This window comes from Salmo salar, chromosome 05 (assembly GCF_965601325.2).
Source record: "Salmo salar chromosome 05, fSalSal1, whole genome shotgun sequence".
NCBI lineage: Eukaryota > Metazoa > Chordata > Actinopteri > Salmoniformes > Salmonidae > Salmo > Salmo salar.
Window position 1 is genome coordinate 69,489,078 of NC_138295.1, and position 26,873 is coordinate 69,515,950.

General features: G+C 43.3%; 1 protein-coding gene across 5 annotated transcripts in view; it reads right to left on the reverse strand.

The window, feature by feature from the left end:
* nphs1 (NPHS1 adhesion molecule, nephrin) overlaps positions 1-24,454 on the reverse strand; it is a 62,672-nt gene extending 38,218 nt beyond the window's left edge. For all 5 annotated transcript variants that reach the window (XM_045718653.2, XM_045718656.2, XM_082975455.1 and 2 more), the window contains exons 1-7: positions 24,284-24,454; positions 20,123-20,231; positions 17,607-17,810; positions 11,644-11,766; positions 3,345-3,467; positions 2,470-2,551; positions 1,453-1,559 (exon numbers count right to left, since the gene is read on the reverse strand). In XM_045718653.2, coding sequence (XP_045574609.2) covers positions 1,453-1,559; positions 2,470-2,551; positions 3,345-3,467; positions 11,644-11,766; positions 17,607-17,810; positions 20,123-20,186 — 703 coding nt within the window. In that variant the 5' untranslated portion in view covers positions 20,187-20,231; positions 24,284-24,454. The remainder of the gene's footprint in view (positions 1-1,452; positions 1,560-2,469; positions 2,552-3,344; positions 3,468-11,643; positions 11,767-17,606; positions 17,811-20,122; positions 20,232-24,283) is intronic.
* Between the last annotated feature and the right edge of the window lie 2,419 nt (positions 24,455-26,873).

The window sequence follows — 26,873 nt, forward strand, 5'->3', positions numbered from 1 at the left end:
GCTGGTGATTCTCTGAACCACCTCTACGCAGACGACACCATTCTGTATACTTCTGGCCCTTCTTTGGACACTGTGTTAACTAACCTCCAGATGAGCTTCAATGCCATACAACTCTCCTTCCGTGGCCTCCAACTGCTCTTAAACACAATTAAAACTAAATGCATGCTCTTCAACCGATCGCTGCCTCACCTGCCCAGCATCACTACTCTGGACGGTTCTGACTTAGAATATGTGGACAATTACAAATACCTAGGTGTCTGGTTAGACTGTAAACACTCCTTCCAGACTCACATTAAGCATCTCCAATCCAAAATTAAATCTAGAATTGGCTTCCTATTTCGCAACAAAGCATCCTTCACTCATGCTGCCAAACATACCCTCGTAAAACTGACTATCTTACCGATCCTTGACTTCAGCGATGTCATTTATAAAATAGCCTCCAATGCTCTACTTAGCAAATTGGATGCAGTCTACCACAGTGCCCTCCGTTTCGTCACCAAAGCCCCATATAATACCCACCACTGCGACCTGTATGCTCTTGTTGGCTGGCCCTCGCTTCATATTCGTCGACAAACCCACTGGCTCCAGATCATCTATAAGTCTTTGATAGGTAAAGCCCCGCCTTATCTCAGCTCACTGGTCACCATAGCAGCACCCACCCATAACACGCTGTCTAGCAGGTATATTTCACTGGTCACCCCCAAAGCCTATTCCTCCTTTGGCCGCCTTCCAGTTCTCTGCTGCAAGTGACTGGAACGAATTGAAAAAATCACTGAACCTGGAGACTCATCTCCCTCACTAACTTTAAGCATCAGCTGTCAGAGCAGCTCACAGATCACTGCACCTGTGCATACAGTAGCCCATCTGTAAATAGCCCATCCAACTCCCTCATCCCCATGTTGTTATTTATTTATTTTTGCTCCTTTGCAACCCAGTATCTCTACTTGCACATTTATCCTCTGCACATCTATCACTCCAGTGTTTAATTGCTGAATTGTAATTACTTCGCCACTACGGCCAATTTATTGCCTTACCTCCCTAATCTTACCTCATTTGCACACACTGTATATAGATTGTTTTCTATTGTGTTATTGACTGTACGTTTGTTTATCCCATGTGTAACTCTGTGTTGTTGTTTGTGTCGGACTGCTTTGCTTTATCTCGGCCAGGTCGTAGTTGTAAATGAGAACTTGTTCTCAACTGGCCTACCTGGTTAAATAAAGGTGAAAAAATAAATAAAAATTAAACACTCCAGGCTGAGCATTGGGATTGAGTCCCCAGTAGGTGTGAGTTCGCCCGTGGTTGAAAGTCTCCCCTCGGAGTGGTTGCTCAGTGTGAGGATGTTTGCCCCAATGCCAGCCCGGGGTCGGGGTCCACACGTGGCTGGAGAAGGGAATAAGGAAAGGTAAAGGTGTCTGTGAGTCCATGAGGTAAGGAACAACACACACTCACAGTATACATTCATCACCAGGCTGGTCTCCAGAGCCCTAGGGAGAGCCGGGTTCTTCGCACGACACACCAGCTCCCTCCCATTGTCCGAACTGCTTAAGAACATGAACCTGCAGAGGGGTGTGTGTGTGTGTGTGTGTGTGTGTGTGTGTGTGTGTGTGTGTGTGTGTGTGTGTGTGTGTGTGTGTGTGTGTGTGTGTGTGTGTGTGTGTGTGTGTGTGTGTGTGTGTGTGTGTGTGTGTGTGTGTGTGTGTGATATGGATGGGTGGGTGAGGAGCGTGGGGGAAAAGGGGTCATGGGGAAGGATTGGATGGAAGAGAAGAATAGATGATGGATAACATTAAAGATCATGGCTTAACATAGGACACATCACCCCTTAACACTCTAATTGAGCCCTTGAGACCCCATAAGAACAGACAGATTCATACAATCTCTGGGGTCTGGATATCAAGAGCATTATAACCCCGCTAATCATCATAACAATGTGCGCATTATACCCATGACAAACCCAAAGTCCACGATGTTATCTAGATTCATCTCCAGATTTAAAAGCTCCTATACAAAATATGATTTCTACTTATAACCACCATCTACACATAAAGGATTTAGTTGGAGACCAGGCTATTCTGCGTTGGAACTGAACTATGTCCTTAATACCTTCTACAGCGTGTTTTTGCAGATGACAAGGGGTTATTATCTTTAGAGCTGGATTAGACTGATCTGCAGCATTGGTGAATGTATGTATGTACCACCAGGTGAATCAGATAGGATTGGATCTGTCTAGCAACTGAAATGTAATTCTGTGTCTATGACAAAAGCTAATTTGATTTGACACAAGGCACCGAGTGACAGTTCACCGTCGGCACCAATTCATTACACTGTACTGTAGTTCTGTGAGAATGCAGAAGTGCTTCAATTAGGGATAACACACACACACCACACACACACACACACACACACACACACACACACACACACACACACACACACACACACACACGACAGAACAGGAACACATACTCTTTTGTAGCGTGTGTGTTCTGGAGTTTGTCCTCAGAGCCAGGCATAGGGAAAGACTCTACACCTGTCAGCTCAACTCCGTCTGAGAGAGAAAGAGAGGGGGAGGGGGAGGAGGAAAGAGAGTGTGAGTGTTAGAGCAAACAAGGCAAGGGTGTTCGTTTTGTCCCCACCATTTTTCCAAAGATACTTTGTGAAGAGTTGGGGGTTTCAGACGTTTTGGAAGATGGGCAGGGACTTATCTGTCCTGACGTTAGGGGGAAGCTTGTTCCACCATTTGGGTGCCAGGACAGAGAAAAGCTTTGCCTGGGATGAGTAGAAGCAGGCACCTCGTAGGGGTGGGAGGAACAAAAGACCAGAGGTGGCAGAGTGCTCGGGTTGGGGTGTAGGGTGTTTGACGACAGCTGATAATCAGAATAGGGGACGTGCTCTACAAAAATGGCAGGGAACAAGCACGATTGCGCATTAGATTGCCTAGTTAAATAAAGGTAAAACATTTATTTAAAAAAGATGACGCCTTCTCAGTATGGATGATAATTATTACAATATTTGTTGCTTACTGCATATGGTTTACTAACCAGTAAATTCTAAATAGTATGTAGTACTACTAGTACACAGTATGTCGTTTTAGTAAGTAGTAGGCAAGACAGATTTCAGACACGGCCATAGTTTTAAAATGTCATTGTAAAAACAGGGCATTGAGTTGTAGTGTACTACAATTATAGTGTAGGTTGAAACAGGTCTTTGCAAACATGTTTTTCCCTCAACTCAGTACTGATTCACATTTAACGTCTCTGCTATTCCTAATGGAAAAACCTGTATGTACTAGCATTATTTAGTTGGTGTGCAGTGGGTTGATACCGTACTTGGTGACCTACCTTTAAACAGAGTGATCACTGCCTCTGGTTTGGCGTCTGGAGCGATGCATGTGACAGTGTAGCTTTTCCCTGCTACCCACGGCTCTGTGGTCTCCAGCTCAAAGTAAGGTTTAGAGGGAGGAACTGAAGGGAGAACAGAGGACTGGTGTCTATAACAGTGGTTCTGGGTCGTCTTAAGAGATATACAGTACAGACTAGGCCTTGACCAGAATTGGTGATTCTGTTTACAGATCACAGAAAAATTTGATTTTGGTCATTAATGCATTAAAAACATTTGAGACCCTTAGATGTTGAAGAAAGACATTTGTACCAAGCTAATAAGGCAGGTTCTGTTATATTCCTGGAGAATCAGTGGGTCCATATCATTAGTGTGGTGTACAGTAGATAAAACTGTGGTGTGCATACAGAGATGGGTTGGTGATGAAACAAGACAGATGATAATCTGTGTTAGCGCCAAACAGTTCTTCTCTCAGATCACCCCCCAGCTGAATACGTGCTTACACAGCAGATCAAAGCACTTCCCACTCCTAGTTTTCTCTTCCCCACTCTCTTTAATTTCTTTCGGACCATGCAGGAATTCAGAGAAAGAAAACTTTGTTGAAGAGAGTTGAAGTTATTTGGAAGGGAATTCAGAGAGAAAATGTCACCAGATGTGCTAATCAACAAACAGGCTTCAGCACAACTGTCATTTACCCTGGACACATGATCATCTACTCCACAACAACCTGTCACAGAATAGGGTAAAGGAGTAGGGACATGGAAAGAGGAGAGGAAAGAGATCTTTTAACATATATTTTACCAAGCAAATGGAAGCTTTCTGTGAGTGGGTGAGAGCCAGCATAGCACACAAGAAACAAAGGTCATTGCTACTTTTCAACAGATATCAACTGACAGCATGGTTTAGTGAGAGGAATATAGAGAAGAAGAGAGAGGATGACGAGAGAGAGAGAGGAGATAAAGAAAGAAAGAAAGAAAGAGAAAATTGAACAGTAGAGGAAGAAAGAGAGACAAACAAGCAGCTATTGTTTGTTCGTCATGCGAGTCATCCAGGGGAAGAGCTATATGTTTCATCAAGGGGTAATTCCATCATCCACTGCTGAATGCTGACATAAATCCAATGGTTATGGCTGGATAAACAGTTTCTCTCCTCTCCTCCAAATCTGGGTAATTCACCTAGCGCCACTGGGAGGAGCTGTTGCTGTGTGCAGTAGAGTAGTCCTATTGGCTCCAGCCCCGCTATTGAGACAGATGAGATCTAGCTGCAGCTTCAAACGGATTTAATGGAAGCAATTGGATCTGTGTGGACTGTGATGGGTTACCTGGAGCACTGCAGAGGTGAGCACTGAAATAATGAGATGCATTTGTTTGTGTGTTTTTTCCCCCTCCCACACCAGTCTCCACTCCCCGGGATGATGGGCCGATGACTGGGCCATGTGTCTATTGACAGGCCCCTGCACGCTCAATCTACTGAAGCCCACATGATTCACACGGCTGCATCACTTGTTGTGCTCCAGGAGAGTCTCGCCACCTAACAAATCTCCTAAAATAAGAATAATGATGTTCGCAAACGAGCTGGGCAGGTATGTCATTTCTTCTCTCTTGCTCCCGCTCTCTCTCACTCTCATGCTCGCCTCCTCTTCCTATCTCACACTTACTCCATCATCCCCTATCCCCCTTCCCCAGCCCTAGCCAACCCTCTTCCTCCCTCTCTCTCTCTTTCTCTATCACTGCTGTTAAATCTGCAGAGGGAGGTGCAGTATGGTGGAGGGTGTGCTGTAGCTTGTGTTGGGAATGAGAGCCCCGTATCACCACAGCCACTCAGGTGGACCATGTGACCCCAATGAGCCCCACCTGAGTTCCCCCCACTACCTCCCAAACCCCCCCCCCCCCCCCCCCCAGAGAGTCTGTCGTTTACATCACTGTCATTGTTAACAGTCACACACACACACACACACACACACACACACACACACACACACACACACACACACACACACACACACACACACACACACACACACACACACACACACACACACACACACACACACACTCCTGTGAGATGTCGTGGACAAATCAGAATTAGTTGGGTAACATAGATAATTAAGATGTTTTATTAGTATAATATGCTTATTTGAGGTACTTGTCATTAGAAAGTGTCCATTGGACTCTGGTGTCTTTTCAGTTGCACGTCTACCTTAGCTGGCGCTCAGACACTTGGGGCACAGAGAGGGGAGAGGTCAGATTTGTCTTCATATGTGAATGTCTCTTTACCAATTCTTAAACCATGTGAAGGGATAGCGTGATTAATGGGGAACCAATGACTTGTCTCCACAATGTCTGTGAGCAAGTCACTCCCTCCTTTTCTTTATTGTGGGGAGGATTATGGCAGTGTCTGGACCCTTGTATGTCCTCTCTTAGATCTCACACTTATCCTGTGATAATATATGGCCTAGAGGCTCATTCCCCCCAGTGAGCCTGTCCAGGAGTGGGGTCAAGAGGGGGTTTGCTTGAGATGGGAGTATCTAGAGTTGACAATTGATATATGCCATTGGATGAAATAGTTCTGTTCAATACCGTACCAGGGAGGGACGGTTCTAAGGAGACCAGATACTGGGCTATACCATTAATCCTGTTGACATAGCAGTTACTGTCTGATGTGTTTTATTGATATCTGTCATACAAAACTTAACCTTTGTGAACTGTTACTAAGTATCTGTGGTTTGTCAATGTACTTTGAAGGGGGTGTATCGTTGCTATAAAAGATCCCTGTAGCCATTCTGTAATCACTTTCCTGGTTCATTCGAGAGAGTGCATTATTGAAGGTCAAGAACTTTTGCAAAAGTATCTTAAGTATTAAAGATGTAGTTTAACTCGGACTGGTGTGTTTGTAACTCCTCATTTGGTAATGCGGAAATTAGCCACCACAGAGAACACATGCATGTGAAGAGTTCATTTCCAAAACGCTATATTATCCACACATCTTTCATATTTGTGTTTTTTGCTCCGAAATTATTGACATTTGAATTACAATTGTTTTTTTGCAAAACTCTATATAGCCATTGTTTAGCTGGAACGGAATGTTTGTAACCTGTATATTTGACTGTGATATGTGGTTGTCTCACCTAGCTATCTTAAGATAGATGCACTTACTGTAAGTCGCTCTGGATAAGAGTATCTGCTAAATGAGAAAAATGGCAAATTGTATTGTTTTACATACAGTATATTTAAATCTACTTATTTGTTACATTTGGCTGTGTAAAACCAAGCAGTACTACTTATTTCTATGAGAGTGAGGCAGATATATAGCATTTTGCCTCCAAAAACATGATTGTTTGTCTCTCTGAAATGAAACCATCAAATTATATTTGAAACAAATACATGTCTGTCATTGAACAACCCCATGCCATGATTAGATAAACACACCAATCTATTTCCTAATTTCTTTAAACATTAAAAGCTCATTTAGCAACATTTTTGAAAATGGATATATAGCGTTTTGGAATGAAACTCTTCATGTGCCTGACTCACTAGATCAAACCAGACATGCATGCATTCATGCACGCCGCACAGACACACGCACACACTAAGGACTCAGGTGTGTGAGATTTGAGGCTGAAAGCCATTGAAGCGGTCCTCCCCCTTCATCCTCCTCCCTCGTTCCTCATCCCTCTCCTCCTCTCTTCCGTTCTCCCCAGTGCTGAACAGGAAGCGAAGCAGGTGTCCAAGACAGAAATAGGCCCCAGTCAGTCCTTCTCCCCCTCATCTTTCACATTACATAAGAAACAACATCTTATTCAACAACCCCCACCTCCATCCCCTGTCACAAAGACACAGCATCTTCCCTGTGAGTGAGAACTGGATACTAGAGACAGACAAAACAACAACAGAACACTCACTAGCTTTTTGACCTGGCCACATATTTGAGATTATTGAGCAATAACTCGTAAAATCCTTCTCATATCCGCAGCACACCACATACCTAGCTAAGGCTCATTTTTTGGTCCGCAGCCTTGGGCAGCTAGTACCTGATTGCTCACTGTGCTGAAAAAGAGGGCCTATTTCACAGGCAAATAGAACAAAGGTATACCCATTGAACAAAATCACCCTGCCTTCCATTCTGCTTGTGTAAATGCCCCCGTTTATGAGTTGCTACATTATTCATAAAGTAGTGCCATAACATGAAGGCTCATTGTGCAGTATACTCTTCGTGCGCTAAACTCGTTAGCCAACCGTCGTACCTTTAACTGTTGTCTCTAACCCCCAACCAACACTGATAACAAGCTTAAACACCCCCCTTTCCCCCAATCCCCGTCTACTCCCACAGAAATACCTAACTGCAGCTTAACTGCATGAGTAACGTATTCTTAAAAACGGGGACACATCAAACAAAAACATTTAGAATATTATTTGCAGGATCCGGATATACAGGCAGGCCTGTGCTTAGAGAGAGAGAGAGCGAGAGCGAGATAAAGGGAGACAGAGAAAAAGCGAGAGAGAGAGAGAGAGAGAGGAGAAATGGAAAGAGGGACTTAATTAATAGGATTATATGGAAACGCTAATGGTTTCAAACAAAGGACAGTGGATGTGTCAGGTGTTCTGGTATTCTGACGGGCGGAGGCCGGGAGTATAAGTTTCGGCGGGAGGACGCGGGGGTGGTGGAGAGGTTGTTTTTGTCATGGATTACTTGCTGCCGCTTGATCTGCCTATTGCCGTAATCCCCTATCTGAACTCGGCAGGATGGGAAAAACACACAGGAATTATGTCGCCCCTGATAGAAATGTCTCGAAAATGACTCTTTGTTGGCCCGCTGAGAGGACTTATTGACGTTTGTGTGCCTCCCTCTCGACTGTTCGATGCGTGTGGTGATCCGTCTCGAATTAGCTGGTGATGATACCCACAATCCACCACTCCGACCTGGGGGAATCCAACTAGAGAGCAAGGCTCGCTTTTCTTTTGGTTTTACATGATCTTTCTATGCTTTCTCACTCTCTTTGCGTCTCTACCTCTATCAGGATAAGGTAAGACCCAGATGCAAACCTTGACGAAGTAACAGTGTTTATTACAGCAACAGAGGCAAAGGTACAGGATGGCAGGCAGGCTCAGGTTCAGGTCAGGCAGAGGTTGGAAATCCAGAAAGGGGCAAAGGTACAGGACAGCAGGCAGGCTCAGGGGCAGGCAGATGGTCAGGCGGGCAGGTTCAGGGTCAGGACAGGCAAGGCAAGGGTCAAAAACCAGGAGGGCGAGAAAAAGAGAGGCTGGGAAAAGACAAGCGCTGACAGGACACACTCTGGTAAGCTTGACAAACAAGACGAACTGGCAACAGACAAACAGAGAACACAGGTATAAATACACAGAGGATAATGGGGAAGATGGGCGACGCCTGGAGGGGGGTGGAGACAATCACAAAGACAGGTGAAGCAGATCAGGGTGTGACAACCTCTATCTCTCTTTTCTTAAAGGAGATAGTGCGATAGTGTTTTGGTTGGCTGACTGGTAAAGGCTGTCTGTGTTATCATGGCAGCTGTGGTAGTCTGGAGGAACTCTTAACTCATTGGAAAGCTGTCAAGCTGTGTTACTCATTTCACTCATAGGTTGTACAGTACTGGCTTTGGTTCTAACCCAGTATTACAATAATAACACATCTGACTCAACTCATCAACTAATATTAAAGCCTGTGATTAGTTGAAGCAAGTGTTTTAGTGTTGTTCTGGAACAAACGTCTGCACACCTCTGGGTCCCCAGGACTGACGACCACTGCTGTTGCAGGATTTAGATTAGTCTGTGGCCTCAGGCTGGTCTGTCTGTCTGTCTGATTGTATCAATACATCCATCTGTCATGGAATCAGTTGGAAAACATTCAGGGAAAATATTCAGGGATAGCAGCTGGGAAGTGTGGGAGCATTAGGATCTACGCATGTTGGACAGACAGGAGAGTTGAAGGTTTCCTCCAGACAAACTACTACACTACAGTCTCCTGACACCCTGATCTCTCTGATCTGGGCCTGGACCTCTCTGATCTGGGCCTGGACCTCTCTGATCTGGGCCTGGACCTCTCTGATCTGGGCCCGGTGCCTCATAGGCACCTGGGTGGATAGCCTTTACGTATTGTGAGTGACTGTGTACACACCCACCCAACAACACACTTCAAGTCACAGCAGTGATAAATGTGGGACTGAGTCCTGCTGTAGCTGCAGGTGTATAAAGACGGAGCTGGCTGGAACAGGGGGGAGTGTAGAGAGAGCTGGGGTTCACTCCCCCTCCTTCCTTTCTCTCTCAGTCTCTCCCATTGATGTCAGAAAAATCTGCTCCCTTCCCAGGAGAGCGAGAGAGGCAGCGAGAGTCACCAAGGCAACGCCCCCCCATCCCCAGCACCCCAGTATACACACTCCATGGCCCCCAAAAAGAAAGAGTGAAAGAGCGAGAGATGAATGGAGAAGGGGGAAATGAATACACCGTAGCAGGAGAAGAAAAGCTCTTTCAGAGTCACCGTGCTCTCCACATATGGCATAGCTCCCAAAAGCAAGGAGACAGAGAAAGCCAGCTCCGAGAAAGAGGGTGAGAGAGAGAGAGGAGAGAGAGAAATGAGAGAGAGGAGAGAGAAAGAGGTGAAAGAGAGGAGAGAGAGAGGAGAAAGGGAATGAGAGAGTATGCTGTTCATCATAAAGTGACAACAGGCGGCCTGGTGTACTCACACAATTACATCCATTCCTTCCCACGTCTGTGTGGAAACTTTTCATTCACTCCCATTCTATTATGATTTACTTCTCCAGGAGCTACTGACACGGAGCACCATGAGTGGATGTTACGGACGGAGGCTCACACACTGCTTGTGTGTGGTCCATTGAATCTAGAACATATCTCAATTGTCATATTTCTCTATTGTGTGCGATAAAGGAATAATCTTAGATATGTCCTGCAGTTCATGGTCATGGGATTAGCGGATGGACTGTGCAACTGTTGGGTTTGGGTTACTGTATTCACCTTGCTGTCTGCCTCTCTGCAATTCTGCAAACATTTTGCAAATTACAAATGAGATCGTCCTCTGTCATAGAGAGTGAACGGTGTCCTGATGAGACAGCAACTTTTCTGACTGAGCCAGGCAAAATCACAATCATTATTATGGATATATCCAAAGAATTTTCAATAGAAAAAACTCAAACAAAAGGAAATACAGCTAGTTTGCTATCATTTCAACTGCAGAGATTGACGTGATTTTGTTTTCGGTCGATGGCGAGCTAACAAAAGACAAGAATGTTAGCCAGGCTGAATGGAAAGCATTCTTTGATTGCATAGCAATGATGGGAAAAGATTTCCTTTGGTGGAAGGATGAAATAGTATGAATTGACTTATGAAAATAATGTTTTTGTCAGTAACTGCTAGGAGTGGTGGTAGGAGTCAGGCGCAGAGAGCAGAGGTAAGGAAATTTGTGTTTATTCCATAAAACACAAAACGGTCGACGCCAACACAACCGGCGTGAAAAATGCAAAGTGCCCAGAACAACAGGTACACAGCATGCATATAAAATAACACTTGTCGATCGCCAGCACATCCAATAACAAAAACACACTCTGACGCAAAATAATCCCGCACAAACCTGGGCGGGCTAAACAGGCTTAAATAACCATAAATCAAGAGAACCAAATGAGGAACAGGTGCAAACAATAAGACATACCAAACGAAAAGGAAAAAGGGATCAGCGGCGGCTAGTAGGCCGGTGACGACGACCGCCGAGCGCCGCCCGAGCAGGCAGGGGAGCCACCTTCGGTGGGATTCGTGACAGTTTTTAATGAAAATATGTCATTCATTATTTTAATATGTTGGTAAGCAGTTTATTAAAGCAATAAGGACCCTTCCGAGGTTTGTGGTATATGGCAAATATACCACAGCTAAGGGGTGTATCCACTCCGCTTTCGTAGGGCCTAAGAACAGCCCTTATCAGTGGTATACTGGCCATATACAGTAACACACCACTTCAGACCTTATTGCTTAAATATCCAAGAAGTAACAAAAATGGCCACTTTATGTTATTGTACTCTGTTTATGTACAAATAAAAGTAAGAAACGGGTTTAATCACTATAATTTTGAGCCCAAAATAAGCCTAAACAGCAGACTCAAGTTGCATAGCAACAAATAACACATTGTGTCAAGGACAAGGACCTGTAGATTACAGGTCAAGAGGTCCAGTGTGTGGCTGAGCTCCTGAAGATTTTCATACATTAATGTCATGCTTTCTCTTGAATAAGATGACCCACCACCCTCTGTGCCCCCCTGTGGAGTAACAGTGGTTTTGCTCACTCTGCACATTGATCCACGCTGTATGGGAGATGATTGCCCGGCTGCTCTCGGATTGGCCCACTTGGCATTCGTAGGGGGCGTCGTCCTCCAATTCGGTTTTCTCGATTTGGAGATAGTACTGTCCTGGAGTAGAGAGAGACACAAAGACAGTAATTCATGTTGTAATGACGCATTATCTTGTAATTGCGAAGCTTCACACAATGAACTGTAATTACAATGAGAGGTGGTCCATTTAGTCTCTACCATTCACTCTTCATCTGAAATAGCTCTCTTTATACACACCCAATGTACATCTATGAACATTCACTACCAAGCCCCTGTGTCTCTATGGGGCACTGGTTCCAAAAAGCACTGAGCTTTGAATTAGAGAGAGTGGTATTGACTACCGAACACAGTGAGAGAGCTTGGTTTCCACACATACAGTACTGAGGAGGATCTTAGCACCAGATACACACTGGAATTCCATCTGTTTATAACACAAGAGGCTTTAGTCCAATTCAGTAAATATTTTCTCTAGCATTGTGTACCTGAATTCGGGGACATTTTGCTTGCAACTTGGTCTCACACTCTGTTGATTTACCATTAGGCTACGTAGGTTTGGAAAATAGCAGACACACACTAACCAACGAAGAGGGATAGCTGTGTGGTGTATGAAGTCTGACTCCAGATCTGTCATTTTGTTTTATATTGGTGGGAATATGGTATGTATCGATTGAGGAGGACAGACAAAGTACCTCTCCATCTTTATTTCTCTCCTGATAGTGTTTCACCATCCACGGGTTAATATGTTGACTGATGCCATAAAACGTGTCTATTATAGGATGTTTGGGGTCTGGGAGGCTTTTTCCTGCTTTGTGTCGCTCTCTGACTCACAGCGTACTAACATGTATAAAATAGCATCTTGGTGTGACAACCTCCCAGTCCTAAAAAAGGACTCATCAACAAAGCTGGCAAGATAATTAATACCAACCAGCAGCAATTTTCACATCTATGCTATCATACAGCGGGAAGACTTCGAATTATTAATAATTTTCCTCTTTCCTGAAATTACTCACCACAAATGCTGCAATCAACTTGCCAAGTGTGTGTGTGTGAGAGCGTATGTGAGAGTGTGAGAGCTCTTTCAGCGCCAACAGACATCACTGATGGTGACAATCAGTGACAAGTTTCATCGAGTGGCGTCAAGTGATAACGCTTGTGTTTTTGCTTCAATAGATTTAAGAATGTGTATGCCACAAGCATATATAAGTGTCTCATTCTGCCTATCAGTGTCTGTGAATATGTGTGCAATTTCTAGAGTTTAGTGTGTACCTGAATGTCTGTCAACTCCCGTGTGCCAGTCTGCTAGTGTTGTGTGTCTCACAACAGCCATGGCACCATGGAATAGCACCCTGTGGCTCTGTGCTGGTTGAGCATGAGCAAATGCTATGCTCTTATTTAGGATTGCCTTCTAATTGACGATTGCCTTTTAAACACGCCGTGTGCATATCCTGCTACATAATTTTATTCTCATCTCTCTCTCTCAATTCCATTTCAATTTAAGGGGGTTTGGACACACCTACTCATTCAAGGGTTTTTCTTTATTTTTGATTTTGTAGAATCATTTCTACATTTTATGTGGTGAAGACATCAAAACTTTGAAATAACACGTGGAATCATGTAGTAACAAAAAAAGTGTTCAACAAAATCAAAATATATTTTATATTTGAGATTCTTCAAAGTAGCCACCCTTTGCCTTGATGGCAGCTTTGCACACTCTTGGCATTCTCTCAACCAGCTTCATGAGGTAGTCACCTGGAATGCATTTCAATTAACAGGTGTGCCTTGCTAAAAGTTAATTTGTGGAATTTATTTCCTTCTTAATGCGTTTGAGCGAATCAGTTGTGTTGTGACAAGGTAGGGTGGTATACAGAAGATAGCCCTATCTGGTAAAAGACCAAGTCCATATTATGGCAAGAACAGCTCAAATAAGCAAAGAGAATTAACAGTCATTAATTACTTGAAGACATGAAGGTCAGTCAATCTGGAAAATGCCAAGAACTTTGAAAGTTTCTTCAAGTGCAGTGTCAAAAACCATGATGAAACTAGCTCTTATGAGGCACGCCACAGGAAAGGAAGATCCAGAGTAACCTCTGCTGCAGACAATAAGTTCATTAGAGTTTCCAGCCTCAAAAATTGCTGCCCAAATAAATGATTCACAGAGTTCAAGTAACAGACACATCTCAACATCAACTGTTCAGAGGAGACTGCGCAAATCAAGCCTTCAAAGTCGAATAGCTGCAAAGAAACCACTACTAAAGGACACCAATAAGAAGAAGAGACTTGCTTGGGCCAAGAAACAAGAGCAATGGACATTAGTCGTTCTGCCCCTGTACAAGGCAGTTAACCAACCCCCTGTTCCTAGGCCATCATTCAAAATAATAATTTGTTCTTAACTGACTTGCCTAGTTAAATAAAGGTAAAATAAAAAATAAAAAAGACCTGTGGAAATCTGTTGTTTTCTCTGATGAGTCCAAATGTGAGATTTCTGGTTCCAACCGCCGTGTCTTTGTGAAATGCAGAGTAGGTGAACAGATGATCTCCGCATGTGTAGTTCCCACCGTGAAGAATGGAAGAGGAGGTGTGATGATGTGGGGTGCTTTACTGGTGACACTGTCAGTAATTTTTTTTAAATTCAAGGCAAACTTAACCTGTATGGGCTAGGGGGCAGTATTTTCACGGCCGGATAAAAAACGTACCCGATTTAAACTGGTTACTACTCTTTCCCAGAAACGAGAATATGCATATTATTAGTAGATTTGGATAGAAACCACTCTGAAGTTTCTAAAACTGTTTGAATGGTGTCTGTGAGTATAACAGAACTCATATGGCAGGCAAAAACCTGAGAAGATTCCAAGCAGGAAGTGGCCTGTCTGCAAATTTGTAGTTCTTCTTTCTAGTCCCTTTCGAACCTACAGTATCCCTGGGGTTACGTTGCACTTTCTCAGGCTTCCATTGGCTCTCTAAAGCCTTCAGAAAGCGGATTGAGGCCTCTCCTGTCTCTGGGCAGAGTATGGTAGCTCAGTTTGTCAGTGGTCTGCCTGGTGACTAAGAGACTGGATATGCGCGGTCCCGCGACCATGCTGTGTTTTCTTTTCCTTTTTGAATGAATACACTATTGTCCGGTTGGAATATTATCGCTATTTTACGAGAAAAATACCATAAAATTTGATTTTAAATAGCATTTGACATGCTTCTAAGTACGGTAAAGGAACATAAAGAATTTTTTGTCTCGAAATGCGCTCGTGCATTACCCTTCGGATAGTGACCTGAACGCACGAACAAAACGGAGGTATTTGGACATAACTATGGATTATTTGGAAGAAAAACAACATTTATTGTGGAAGTAGCAGTCCTGGGAGTGCATTCTGACGAAGATCAGCAAAGGTGCCTCGAAGTTGGTGGGTGTCAACATAGCTAGCCGTGATGGCTGAGCTATGTACTCAGAATATTGCAAAATGTGCTTTCGCCGAAAAGCTATTTTAAAATATGACATAGCGATTGCATAAAGGAGTTCTGTATCTATAATTCTTAAAATAATTGTTATGTATTTTGTCAACGTTTATGATGAGTAATTTAGTAAATTCACCAGAAGTTTTGGGTGGGAATGCTAGTTCTGAACATCACATGCCAATGTAAAAAGCTGTTTTTGGATATAAATATGAACTTGATTGAACAAAACATGCATGTATTGTATAACATAATGTCCTAGGAGTGTCATCTGATGAAGATCATCAATGGTTAGTGCTTCATTTAGCTGTGTTTTGGGTTTATGTGACATATTTGCTTGCTTGGAAAATGGCTGTGTGATTATTTGTGGCTATGTACTCTCCTAACATAATGTAATGTTTTGCTTTCACTGTAAAGCCTTTTTGAAATTGGACAATGTGGTAAGATTAACGAGAGTCTTGTCTTTAAAATGGTGTAAAATAGTCGTATGTTTGAAAAATCTAAATTATTGCTGTGTAAGGGCTATTTGACCAAGAAAGAGAGTGATGGAATGCTGCATCAGATGACCTGGCCTCCACAATCACCCGACCTCAAACCAATTGAGATGGTTTGGGTTGAGTTGGACCACAGAGTGAAGGAAAAGCAGCCATCAATTGCTGAGCATATGTGGGAACTCCTTCAAGACTGTTGGAAAAGCATTCCAGGTGAAGCTGGTTGAGAGAATGTCAAGATTGTGCAAAGCTGTCATCAAGGCAAAGGGTGCCTTGCCGGGGTTTTGGGGTTTTGTTCTATGTTTTGTATTTCTATGGTTTTTCTATGTTGTATATTTATTTGTGTTGGCCTGGTATGGCTCTCAATCAGGAACAGCTGTACATCGTTGTTGCTGATTGGGAGTCATACTTAGGTAGCCCTTTTTCACCTGTCGTTTGTGGGAAGTTGTTTTTGCACTGCTGATTTTGCATTGCAAGACTGTTCGTTTGTTCGTTTTCTTGTTTTGTTACGTATCTCAAATAAAAGTTAAATATGAGCACTCAACCCGCTGTGCCTTGGTCTACTCCATACGGCGGACGTTACAGGTGTTTGTTCTTCACTGGTTGCACTTTTCTTGGGGCAAAGGGTAACAAATATTGCTGCTGTGATGACACACTGTGGTATTTCACCCAATAGATATGGGAGTTTATCAAAATTGGATTTGTTTTCGATTTCTTTGTGGGTCTGTGTAATCTGAGGGAAATATGTGTCTCTTATATGTTCATACATTTGGCAGGAGGTTAGGAAGTGCAGCTCAGCTTTCACCCAATTTTGTGGCAGGTGTGCACATAGCCTGTCTTCTCTTGAGAGCCAGGTCTGCCTTCAGCGGCCTTTCTCAATAGCAAACCTATGCTCACTGAGTCTGCACATAGTCAAAGATTTCCTTTATTTTGGGTCAGGCACAGTGGTCAGGGCCAAATAGCATTTTAGTTTGCTCTGTTTTTTTGTACATTTTTTCCAATGTGTCAAGTAATTATCTTTTTGTTTTTTCATGATTTGGTTGGGTCTAATTGTATTGCTGTCATCTCTCTCTATATCTCTCACTCTCTCTTGCCACTTTCATTTTCCATTTATTCACTTCTGAGGGGGGCAATGGTGGTACACGCGAGGCTATTTCACATTCACATAGTCTCTGTAGTCACAGATGGCCTCTGTTTAGACGTCCTCTGTTAAGCCACTACCATCAGGTCCCCGTGGTAACTTCATTTAGGCCTATCACTGTGTCCTCTATGCATATCAAGGCTATACAGTGTAGGCTTACTGCTACTATGTCTGTCTTACAGCCAATGCAATTAAAGCTGACAGATGCACCGTTCACCCTCACAGCGAACAACCTGTCATTTGAAATATGTCACAATAAAGAAAACCATCAAATTCACACACTTCTTAGAGCAACAACACAATGCTTGAACTCTTGGCCCTTTTGACCTGTTTGCGTGGCTTGTGTAGGCCTTCATTCTGCGACTGCATCTCTGTGCTCATAATGCAGACATATTCCTCATGTTCATCTTGTCCTATGGGTTGTCTACCACTCAATGTTTTAATTTGGTGGCTTGTGTTCTGCATATGCTCAAGCTGTAAAAACACATTTGTGTTGGGCTACTACCCATGTGTGTTATCATTTTATGCTTCCCTGTCATTATTTCTTACCCAATTTTGATATATTGCTTTTCCCACCCATTTCTCCCTACTATTAACATTTCCCTACTTTGTATTCAACCATAACGCAAACGCCAACCCTACACCTAGCTATATGTCTGCATCCTGGTTCAACCCTAGCCCTAGCCTCAAACGCAACCCTAAATCTAACCCTAGCTTCATGTCCACAGCCCGGCTCAACCCTGGCCATAACCCTAACCCTAGCTTCAAGTCCACATCCTGGTTTAGCCCTAACCATCAACCACAACCCAAACTCTAACCCTAACCCTTCCCCGGGCTCTCACCTCTCTTAGGGTCCCCCAACAGGCTGTAGCGAGGGAACCCCGGCAGGCTCTGTTGTGGACCCAGAAGCAGGCCATCCTTCACCCACTGGACAACCCCTGAGGGCCTCAGCACCTCACACCTCAGCATCACCGTAGTCCCCGCACGCACCGTCATGTTCTTGGGCTGGGTCCTGAACGCCTGCTGGGCCCCCACCTCCACCACACCTGAAGAAGAGAGGGAGGGAAAGGAGGGAAGATGGTGAGAGGAAAGAGGGAACAGAGGGAGGGATGGGTTAGGGGGATTGTAAAATGGATGGAGGGAGAGGAGGAGGGTGAGAAGATGGAGGGGAAGAAGGGAAAGCTAGGGAGGCAGGGGATGAGGGCTCAAATAAACACAGTAGAGTCGGGCCACATTATTCATCACATCGTATGTTTTATTGATGGGAAATTGGAGCAATTCGGCCCTGAAAATGAGTCAATAATGTAATTACTGCGAATTAAACCCCTCCTCGGTCCAGGAGATAAGGAATGGAAAAGAAGAGAGGGCGGGGGGGAATCCCACCAAGCCCTTGTTCACCCATTGCTTTTTCTTCACTGGCGATGTCCCTTCGGCTAATTTCTACAGATGAGAGTAATGATATTTGGTTTAATGCCCTCGTTTGTCATAGGTGGTGTGGGGGTGTCAGGAGGTGGGGGTGGGCAATCCCTCACTCCCCGTATGAAGTGAAACGCTCCGGTACACTGCACTGGTGGCTGGAAGGTAACCTTACCGCCACTCAGCCAGCCTGGGAGTGAGTGAGTGAGGTGGAGGCTAGAACAATGAGACCAGGATCACAAGGTAATGCGAGTGTAGCTCTGCATGCAAAGTCCTATGCTAATTATGGGCCCTAATATATAAGCATGCATCTTATTTTTAAACTATGCAGTGGAGAGGAGAGCAGCTATTTACACCGCCTAATTCTGGAAGGTTGTTTGAATCTTGACCCTCTTTGAGCCAATCACAAAGTTGTTTGCGAACTGCATGCTCGGCTGCGCCTCGGCAATGTGAGTGAGAGGGAGAACTCTCAGATCAAGGGGACATCAGTCACCTCACGTCAAACGTGAAGGGCAAGATTGGCCATTATAGACGACGCATGCAAACAACCAGCCACAAAATTTCATTTGCATATCAGTTTACATAAATGAATACACAACAATTCCGTGTACAAATGAGCAGCAAAAGGAAGTTGAAAAACAAACAGGAACAAAATGGATTCTTCTCTTCTTCTACTGCCACTACCTAGAGAGGTGCATGGGGGATGGAAGTGGTAAGACAGGCAAACACCGTAGGCCATTCATTTCCTTTCCCCATCCAAGGATTTGCCGTCTATTTGAACGAGATAATGGCTTGGAATTATGCTATGGAGCTGATGCTGCCCACAAAACTCCATGGCCTTCGCTGTCACAACGAGATGGAAGCAGAAGCTAGCCATATTCTGGAGTATAAGCTGAACCGCTATGAAAAGCATCTGTAATAATTGCAGATGAAGTTATTAGTATCAAAACATTGGACAGGGTCGACAGAAAGCAGGTAGAAGTTAAGAGAAGATGATACCTGTCACTTGTTAACTTACTGAACAATGTCTCTCTGTTTCTCTCTGTGATGTTTGCAAAGGCAGGAGAGAGAGAATTTAAATGTAAAGGCATGCTATCAGACCTCATCAACTTGAAATAATTATGTCAGCAGTACAGTGGGATCTGTTCCATTAACAGATTAGTGTGGATGATAAATATTCGTTGTGATTGTTAGATTTATTTTGGAGCTGATTTACTGTATGTGTCAGTAAATGTGCTGTAACTGCATAATGATGCTATGAACACTGGAACTAGATTTGTTTCACAGAGCAAAGGCTTACAAGTACTGTGGGATTTCATGTTGATTGACAGCCACCATTTTTTTATGTGATTTACAAAATAATCTGAACAGATTGTCATTGTCTGAGGAGTTCCAGCAGCAGTAAACAGACGATCACAGATTGGAAAAACAACAACTTTGACAGCTTGGTGATTCGACAGCGTATTTTGAGAAAACGATTAGCCACTCGTCACAGGATCCTTCTCTTCTGACAATGTGTTGTCGTTAAGCTGTCCTATTTCTGCTCCCATTCAGTTGGTTTTGCTCTTCTGAGAACCAGCTGGTACATTGGCAAGGAAGCGTAATGTTGAGGCCTTAGCACAATATCTAATTGTATCAATGTGATTGTCGATGAATAACAATCCAATGGCAGAAGTGTGCAATTCAAGGTAAGTGAAATGCAAAGGGTCTTATTCAAGGAATAATTCCTGATGTGCTGCATACAATTATCAACAACACTACAACAGGCTACAGAAACCTTGATGCAAACTCATCCATTGAGTTGAACAGAACTCTAGATTATGCCTCTCATAAAGTCCAGGAGAGCACAGTGCTATAGAGTAATATAATGGTGTGTAATTTAACAGAAGGCCTTGCTGAGTTCGAAAGGTGACAATAGGTACATTGTGGCTGTTTTTCTTACCCCATTGCAGAGTGAGGAGAAGAAGAAGTGGACTAGAGAAGCACGTTGTTGATGACAAACCCATCTCAAACCTCAGGCTCCAATCGTTTAATCCAGGCCCTGCGGAATCCTGAAACGACCAATCACAGAGATGACAGACAGTGAACTGTTTGTCAATTTTTTTATTTTTTATTTAACCTTTATTTAACTAGGCACCTTTATTTAACTCAGTTAAGAACAAATTCTAATTCACAATGACGGACTACCATCATGTTGGTGAAAGTTGAGTTAGTCAAGGCTTAGTTGACTCAATGTCAAGTTTTGAGTTACTGAGCACACACAAAGTATTCTCAAAGCCATAGCCATAGCCAGTAGCTAGCCATATTGTGCTAGCTACTGTAGCTAGCTATGTTGGTGAAGACAGACTAACCTGGTTACTGATCATTGGATGACTCTTGCATGCACTAGTGAATTAACCCATCAACAGTTTTGAGTTAAATCCATGAGTAACACTATGTCTACGTCCATTACATTCTGTTCTAATCTAACAGTCCCCCTCTGCCTGTTTCTTTTGGAAAGGGACCCGATGTGCATTTTAAGTTAGTTTGCAATCAATCAATTTATCTGTCGCGGTGGAACAAATAATAGTGATTTACTTGATTGAAAACTAAACATTTTCTCATCTGAATAAACAAAATGAATTAAAAGCAACGGTTCTTTGAGGCATCTCCCCTCAGTCGATTAGTTGCACTCCAACAGGCTTTGATAAGAATTAGCTCACACTCAATTATTCCTGGCTCTCAGAAACATCAGTGCATTTCAGAGCCCCCCAACATACACTTTGAACACACAAGGGCAATTTGATCCCCCTTCACCACATTAGATGTCTGTTCTGAGCTCTCAAAAACAAATCTGCCTTCTCTCCCCCCTCTCTCTCTCTTTCTCCCTCACACACTATCACCCTCTTTGTTTCACTCACTCACTCTCCCTCTTTGTTTCTCTCACTCACTCTCCCTCTTTGTTTCTCTCACTCACTCTCCCTCTTTGTTTCTCTCACTCACTCTCCCTCTTTGTTTCACTCACTCACTCTCCCTCTTTGTTTCTCTCACTCACTCTCCCTCTTTGTTTCTCTCACACACTCACCCTCTTTGTTTCTCTCACTCACTCACCCTCTTTGTTTCTCTCACTCACTCTCCCTCTTTGTTTCTCTCACTCACTCTCCCTCTTTGTTTCTCTCACTCACTCTCCCTCTTTGTTTCTCTCACTCACTCTCCCTCTTTGTTTCTCTCACTCACTCTCCCTCTTTGTTTCTCTCACTCACTCTCCCTCTTTGTTTCTCTCACTCACTCTCCCTCTTTGTTTCACTCACACACTCACCCTCTTTGTTTCTCTCACTCACTCTCCCTCTTTGTTTCTCTCACTCACTCTCCCTCTCTGTTTCTCTCACACACTCTCCCTCTTTTTCTCTCTCTCCCTGTTTCTCTCTCTCTGCCTCCCTTTCCCTCTTTCTAATACTCCCTTTATTAAAGGGTCAATCTGCAGTTGCTACATGTATATACATTTTTGGACTCACTGTATATAGGATATGTACCCATTGATTCTTGAAGAATATAACTTCAATATAGCTTAACCTCGTGAGCTTGGTTCAATTGTCGTATCCCCTCAGAACCCAAAACAAAAGCTCCAATGTTTGTAAACAACGTAAATGTAAACTAACACTGTAGAGCCTCAAAACATGGTTAAAATTATACTTTTGATATCATGGATTGTCAGTCCTTGCTCTGTTTATGAATTTGAGAGTGGTTACATTTCTCCTGCCCAATCCCTTATCAAAACATGGGCAGAGAGACACTTTGTTTTAACCTGACCTGCTGATTGCCCCTTTAAAACACCATAAGCATTTCAGCCCCGACTGATGTTCATTAATTGATTTTCCTCATACTTATTTTCCATCCCAGTCTGCCCTTTTCCTCACATCTGAGATCTAAATACCAGAGAAAGTAAAGTGCTGGCTGGTTGGTTTCTATATGTGTAATGAAAGTTCCCCATGCCTTCCCTCCTCCGTGGGAGTGATGCTGTTACTGCAGAACTGCAGAACTGCAGGGGCCCAACTTGGCTGAGAGGGAGAGAGGTAGAACTGGTCTGGAGAGGAAGGCTACATGACTCAACACGTTTCTACCGAACATCTTAATGAAAAGAGCCGCAGCCTACGAACTCTGACCTTCTGTCCCCTCCCTGCACTACCGCCACCACTGCTAACCCAAACACAGGGCTTAATTACTGGGAAAATAGGTCCGTGCACAAAATGGAGGATTGGTTCATTCTCTAGTGTTTGTTTTTGTTTCGCTTCATTGTCCTAGACAATGTTTATTTTAGGGTTGGGTCTGGGCTGTGTCTGTTGGATGGACTCTGATGAAGTCATGTTAAAATTAAAATGAATGGAGAAAACAATTGCAGAAAACAATCATCCAAAAAATAAATAATGAATGTTTTATTGTCACAAACACCAGATAGGTGCAGTGAAATGTGTTGATTTCCAGGGTCAGCTATGGTAGGTTAAGTGCCTTGCTCAAGGGCACATCAGCAGATATTTTACCTTGTCGGCTCAGGTATTCAAACCAGCGACATTCTAAACACTAGGCTACCTGAGAAAACCATACACACGAGTATGCATGCATGAACACATGCATGCAAGCACACACACAAACACATATTCAAAATTCACAACATGAGACACAAACAGCTAAAAAGCAGACCTTCAGCCCTGGCAGCTAATCGAGTTCTTGTCCTTGCACAAATCTCTGTCATTATCCAGAACTAGCTCAACAAGCTTCATAACACGCACACATGCACACAGTATAATGGAATACATGAACAATTACATTCATTCAGTATCTACAGTGCCTTCAGAAAGTACTCACACTCCTTGAATTTTTCCACATTTACTCAAGTGCTATCAAGCTAAATAATGTATTTGTCTAGGAAAACCTTGTACTGTGTAATATAATCTGAATTTCACTGACAACAATAGAGTAGTATGAGTCAGGATGAGATTGAAAACTGGTGCTCACCACCCAGGATAAGCATTGTTGTAACTTGCCTGTATAAGTCAGTAGATATTCTACCTTCACTGCTACTACAGTTTCTGACCTTGTCCCTCACTAGCTTTCCACAGATGCTAATGAGAAAGTTTGATTTGAAATTTGATTTGCTCTTGGAGACAAGTCAGCCGTTCTCCCCTCCAGGGTATTGGAGAGAGCAGAGGCATCAGGCGTGACCCCGACAGGTAGAATTTTAATGGCTTCTTTCATAACACCATCAAACGACTCAATACACTCAATCCTGGACCAATTTGATGCAAAACCCCATGAAATCACTCAATGTACAGAAAATGAAGCCTCAACCTCATGCAACCATGCAATTCAGATATGGTCCTACATCTTAATATCAGGCTCACCCACACACCACCAATCTCACCATTAGCCTGTGGGCCCAATTACAGGGCCTCATAGGGGAGGTCTGTTGTGACACCATTACCCCACTGACACTCACCAGCAGAATCAGTTATAGGCCAAAGATGCAGATTAGGTTATCCATATGGCTTAATCGAACTAAAATCATTAATTGTGCATGAAAACATGGTGGTCCTCTGACAGTCTGATTAGCGTTGCCTGGGTGAGCCTGCCTGCTTCTCCAGACGCAAATAGACAGAGCAAACTTCAAGCCAAGTCAAGGACGGGCAGGTGGACGAGCCAGATTGCATCAGCCTCGTCCAGCAATTTACAGTGGCAGCTGGACAGCATGTCTCCGAGAAGCTCTTCTCACCAACCTGAGCAGAGTGTCTGTCTGCTTGGCTTGGTTTTTGTTTCTGCTCTGTAGAGTCGTCAACTTCGACTCAATGTGTCTCTCTCTCTCTGACTCCCTAACATGTCACTTGCCTCGAGAGAAAGTTGGAAGAGAGAAAAAAAGAGAGACAGAAGGAGAGAAGACGTCCTTTCAAACCTCCACTGACTCATCCTTATCTGTCTCCTGAGAGCTCACAGAGAGACCGTGGTAGAGAGAGAAAAAGGGAGCGATAGTGAGAGAGAGAAAGAGTAAGAGAGACAGTGCATCTCTCATAAAGAAGCCACTAGTCTTTGAATATACGTAAGGATTTGCATGAGAGAGAAGAGCTGTGCTTACCTGTTGAGCAACGTCGAGGCCCCGGAGCCGCTCTCTATGTCTCGCCTGATCTCACGATGTCGCTTGGAACAAAAGTGTGCAGCGTGGATGAGAAAGAATGCCAATAGGACTCTCCCACTCTCTGACTCCAAATGTACTGTATCCTCCTCTTCTTAGACAGAGAAAGACACAGGAGGAAGAGAGAGAGGAGTGTGTATGAGGGTTAGGGGGGTCATCTTAAGGAAAAATAGATGCAAAAAAACAGCTGACAACAAAAAAGTGATGCCACTCATTTAGATGTTTTACATTGGCTATGGATAGGGAGTATATTGGCTAGGGATAGTAAGAATATAGGCTAGGGATAGGGATTATATAGGCTAGGGATAGGGTGTATATTGGCTAGGGATAGTAAGAATATAGTCTAGGGATAGGGATTATATAAACTAGGGATAGGGATTATATAAACTAGAGATAGGGATTATATAGGTTAGGGATAGTGAGTATATAGGCCAGGGATAGGGAGTATATTAGCTAGGGCTAGGGATTATATAGGCTAGGAACATGGAGTATATTGGCTAGGAATAGGGATTATATAGGCTAGGTATAGTGAGTTCATAGGCTAGAGACAGGGAGTATATAGGCTAGGGATAGTACAAATATAGGCTAGGGATAGTGAGTATATTGGCTAGGGATAGGGATTATATAGGCTAGGGACAGGGAGTATATTGGCTAGGGATAGGGATTATATAGGCTAGGGATAGTGATTATATAGGCTAGGGATAGGGAGTATATAGGCTAGGGATATGGATTATATAGGCTAGGGACAGGGAGTATATTGGCTAGGGATAGTGAGAATATTGGCTAGGGATAGTGAGTATATTGGCTAGGGACAGGGTTATATAGGCTAGGGACAGGGAGTATATTGGCTAGGGATAGTAAGTATATAGGCTAGGGATAGGGATTATATAGGCTAGGGATAGGATTAGAAAGGCTATTGATAGAGAGTATATTGGCTAGGGATATGGATTATATTGGCTAGGGATAGGGATTATATAGGCTAGGGACAGGGAGTATATTGGCTAGGGATAGGGATTATATAGGCAAAAAATAGTGAGTATATAGGCTAGGGATATGATTAGATTGGCTAGGAATAGTGAGTATATTGGCTAGGGATGGGAATTATTTAGGCTAGGGAGAGTGAGTATATAGGCTAGGGATATGATTAGATTGGCTAGGAATAGTGAGTATATTGGCTAGGGATAGGAATTATTTAGGCTAGGGAGAGTGAGTATATAGGCTAGGGATATGATTAGATAGGCTAGGAATAGGGAGTATATTGGCTAGGGATAGGAATTATTTAGGCTAGGGACAGGGAGTATATTGGCTAGGGATATGATTAGATAGGCTAGGAATAGGGAGTATATTGGGCTAGGGATATGGAACATATTGGCTAGGGATAGGGAGTATATTGGCTAGGGATAAGAATTATATAGGCTAGGGATATGGATTATATAGGCTAGGGAGAGTGAGTATATAGGCTAAGGATTGGATTAGATAGGCTAGGGATAGGGAGTATATTGGCTAGGGATAGGGAGTATATTGGCTAGAGATAGGGAGTATATTGGCTAGGGATAGGAATTATTTAGGCTAGGACAGGGAGTATATTGGCTAGGGATATGATTAGATAGGCTAGGGATGTGGATAATATAGGCTTGGGATAGTGAGTATATAGGCTAGGGATAGGGAGTATATTGGCTAGGGATAGGGAGTATATTGGCTAGGGATAGGGATTATATAGGCTAGGGACAGGGATTATTTAGGCTAGGGATAGTGAGTATATAGGCTAGGGACAGGGATTATATAGGCTAGGGATAAGGAGTATATTGGCTAGGGATAGTGAGTATATAGGCTAGGGACAGGGATTATATAGGCTAGGGATAGTGAGTATATAGGCTAGGCATAGGGAGTAGAGAAACAATATCATTTCAAGTCTACTAGAATATTCTACATTTCTAATAAAAAGCTTCAATATGCTGTACAGTGTAGCTGTAATAAACAGAGAATATGATTCCTCTGCTCATCCTTTCCGAGGGAGACTACAGAACTCATAGTGTCTGGGGTTTGAGGGAGCAAGGGAACCTTCAAAGATACAAAGGCAACATGGATGTCTCCACTGCCGCCCGTTTTGTAACATTTATGCTCATACATAATGCATGGGACAGCGAGTATCCACTTTACTTTATTTTATATACTGAATACTCCTGGGGGGATTCAGCTGCGCTGCTGTAGAGTTGGAGACTACGCTGAATTCATTTTCCACTTCAGAATACTTGATTTCGTGCTGAAAGGTTCCAATATGCCTCCCAGTCTCCTAGCCATTCACTTTCAGGTGTTTACTTTAATATATACATACAGTATATATATATATATATAAAATAATTTTCAAATACATATTAACGTGCACACCTGAAAGTGAATGGTGACTGGAGACTGGGAGGCATATTGGAACATTTCTACAGTGACTAACACAAAGGTCACATTCTTTTCTACCAATACGTATTTTTTATTTGACCCCACTTAGTGCTTTTTATGTACAATCTGCAGTATTCAG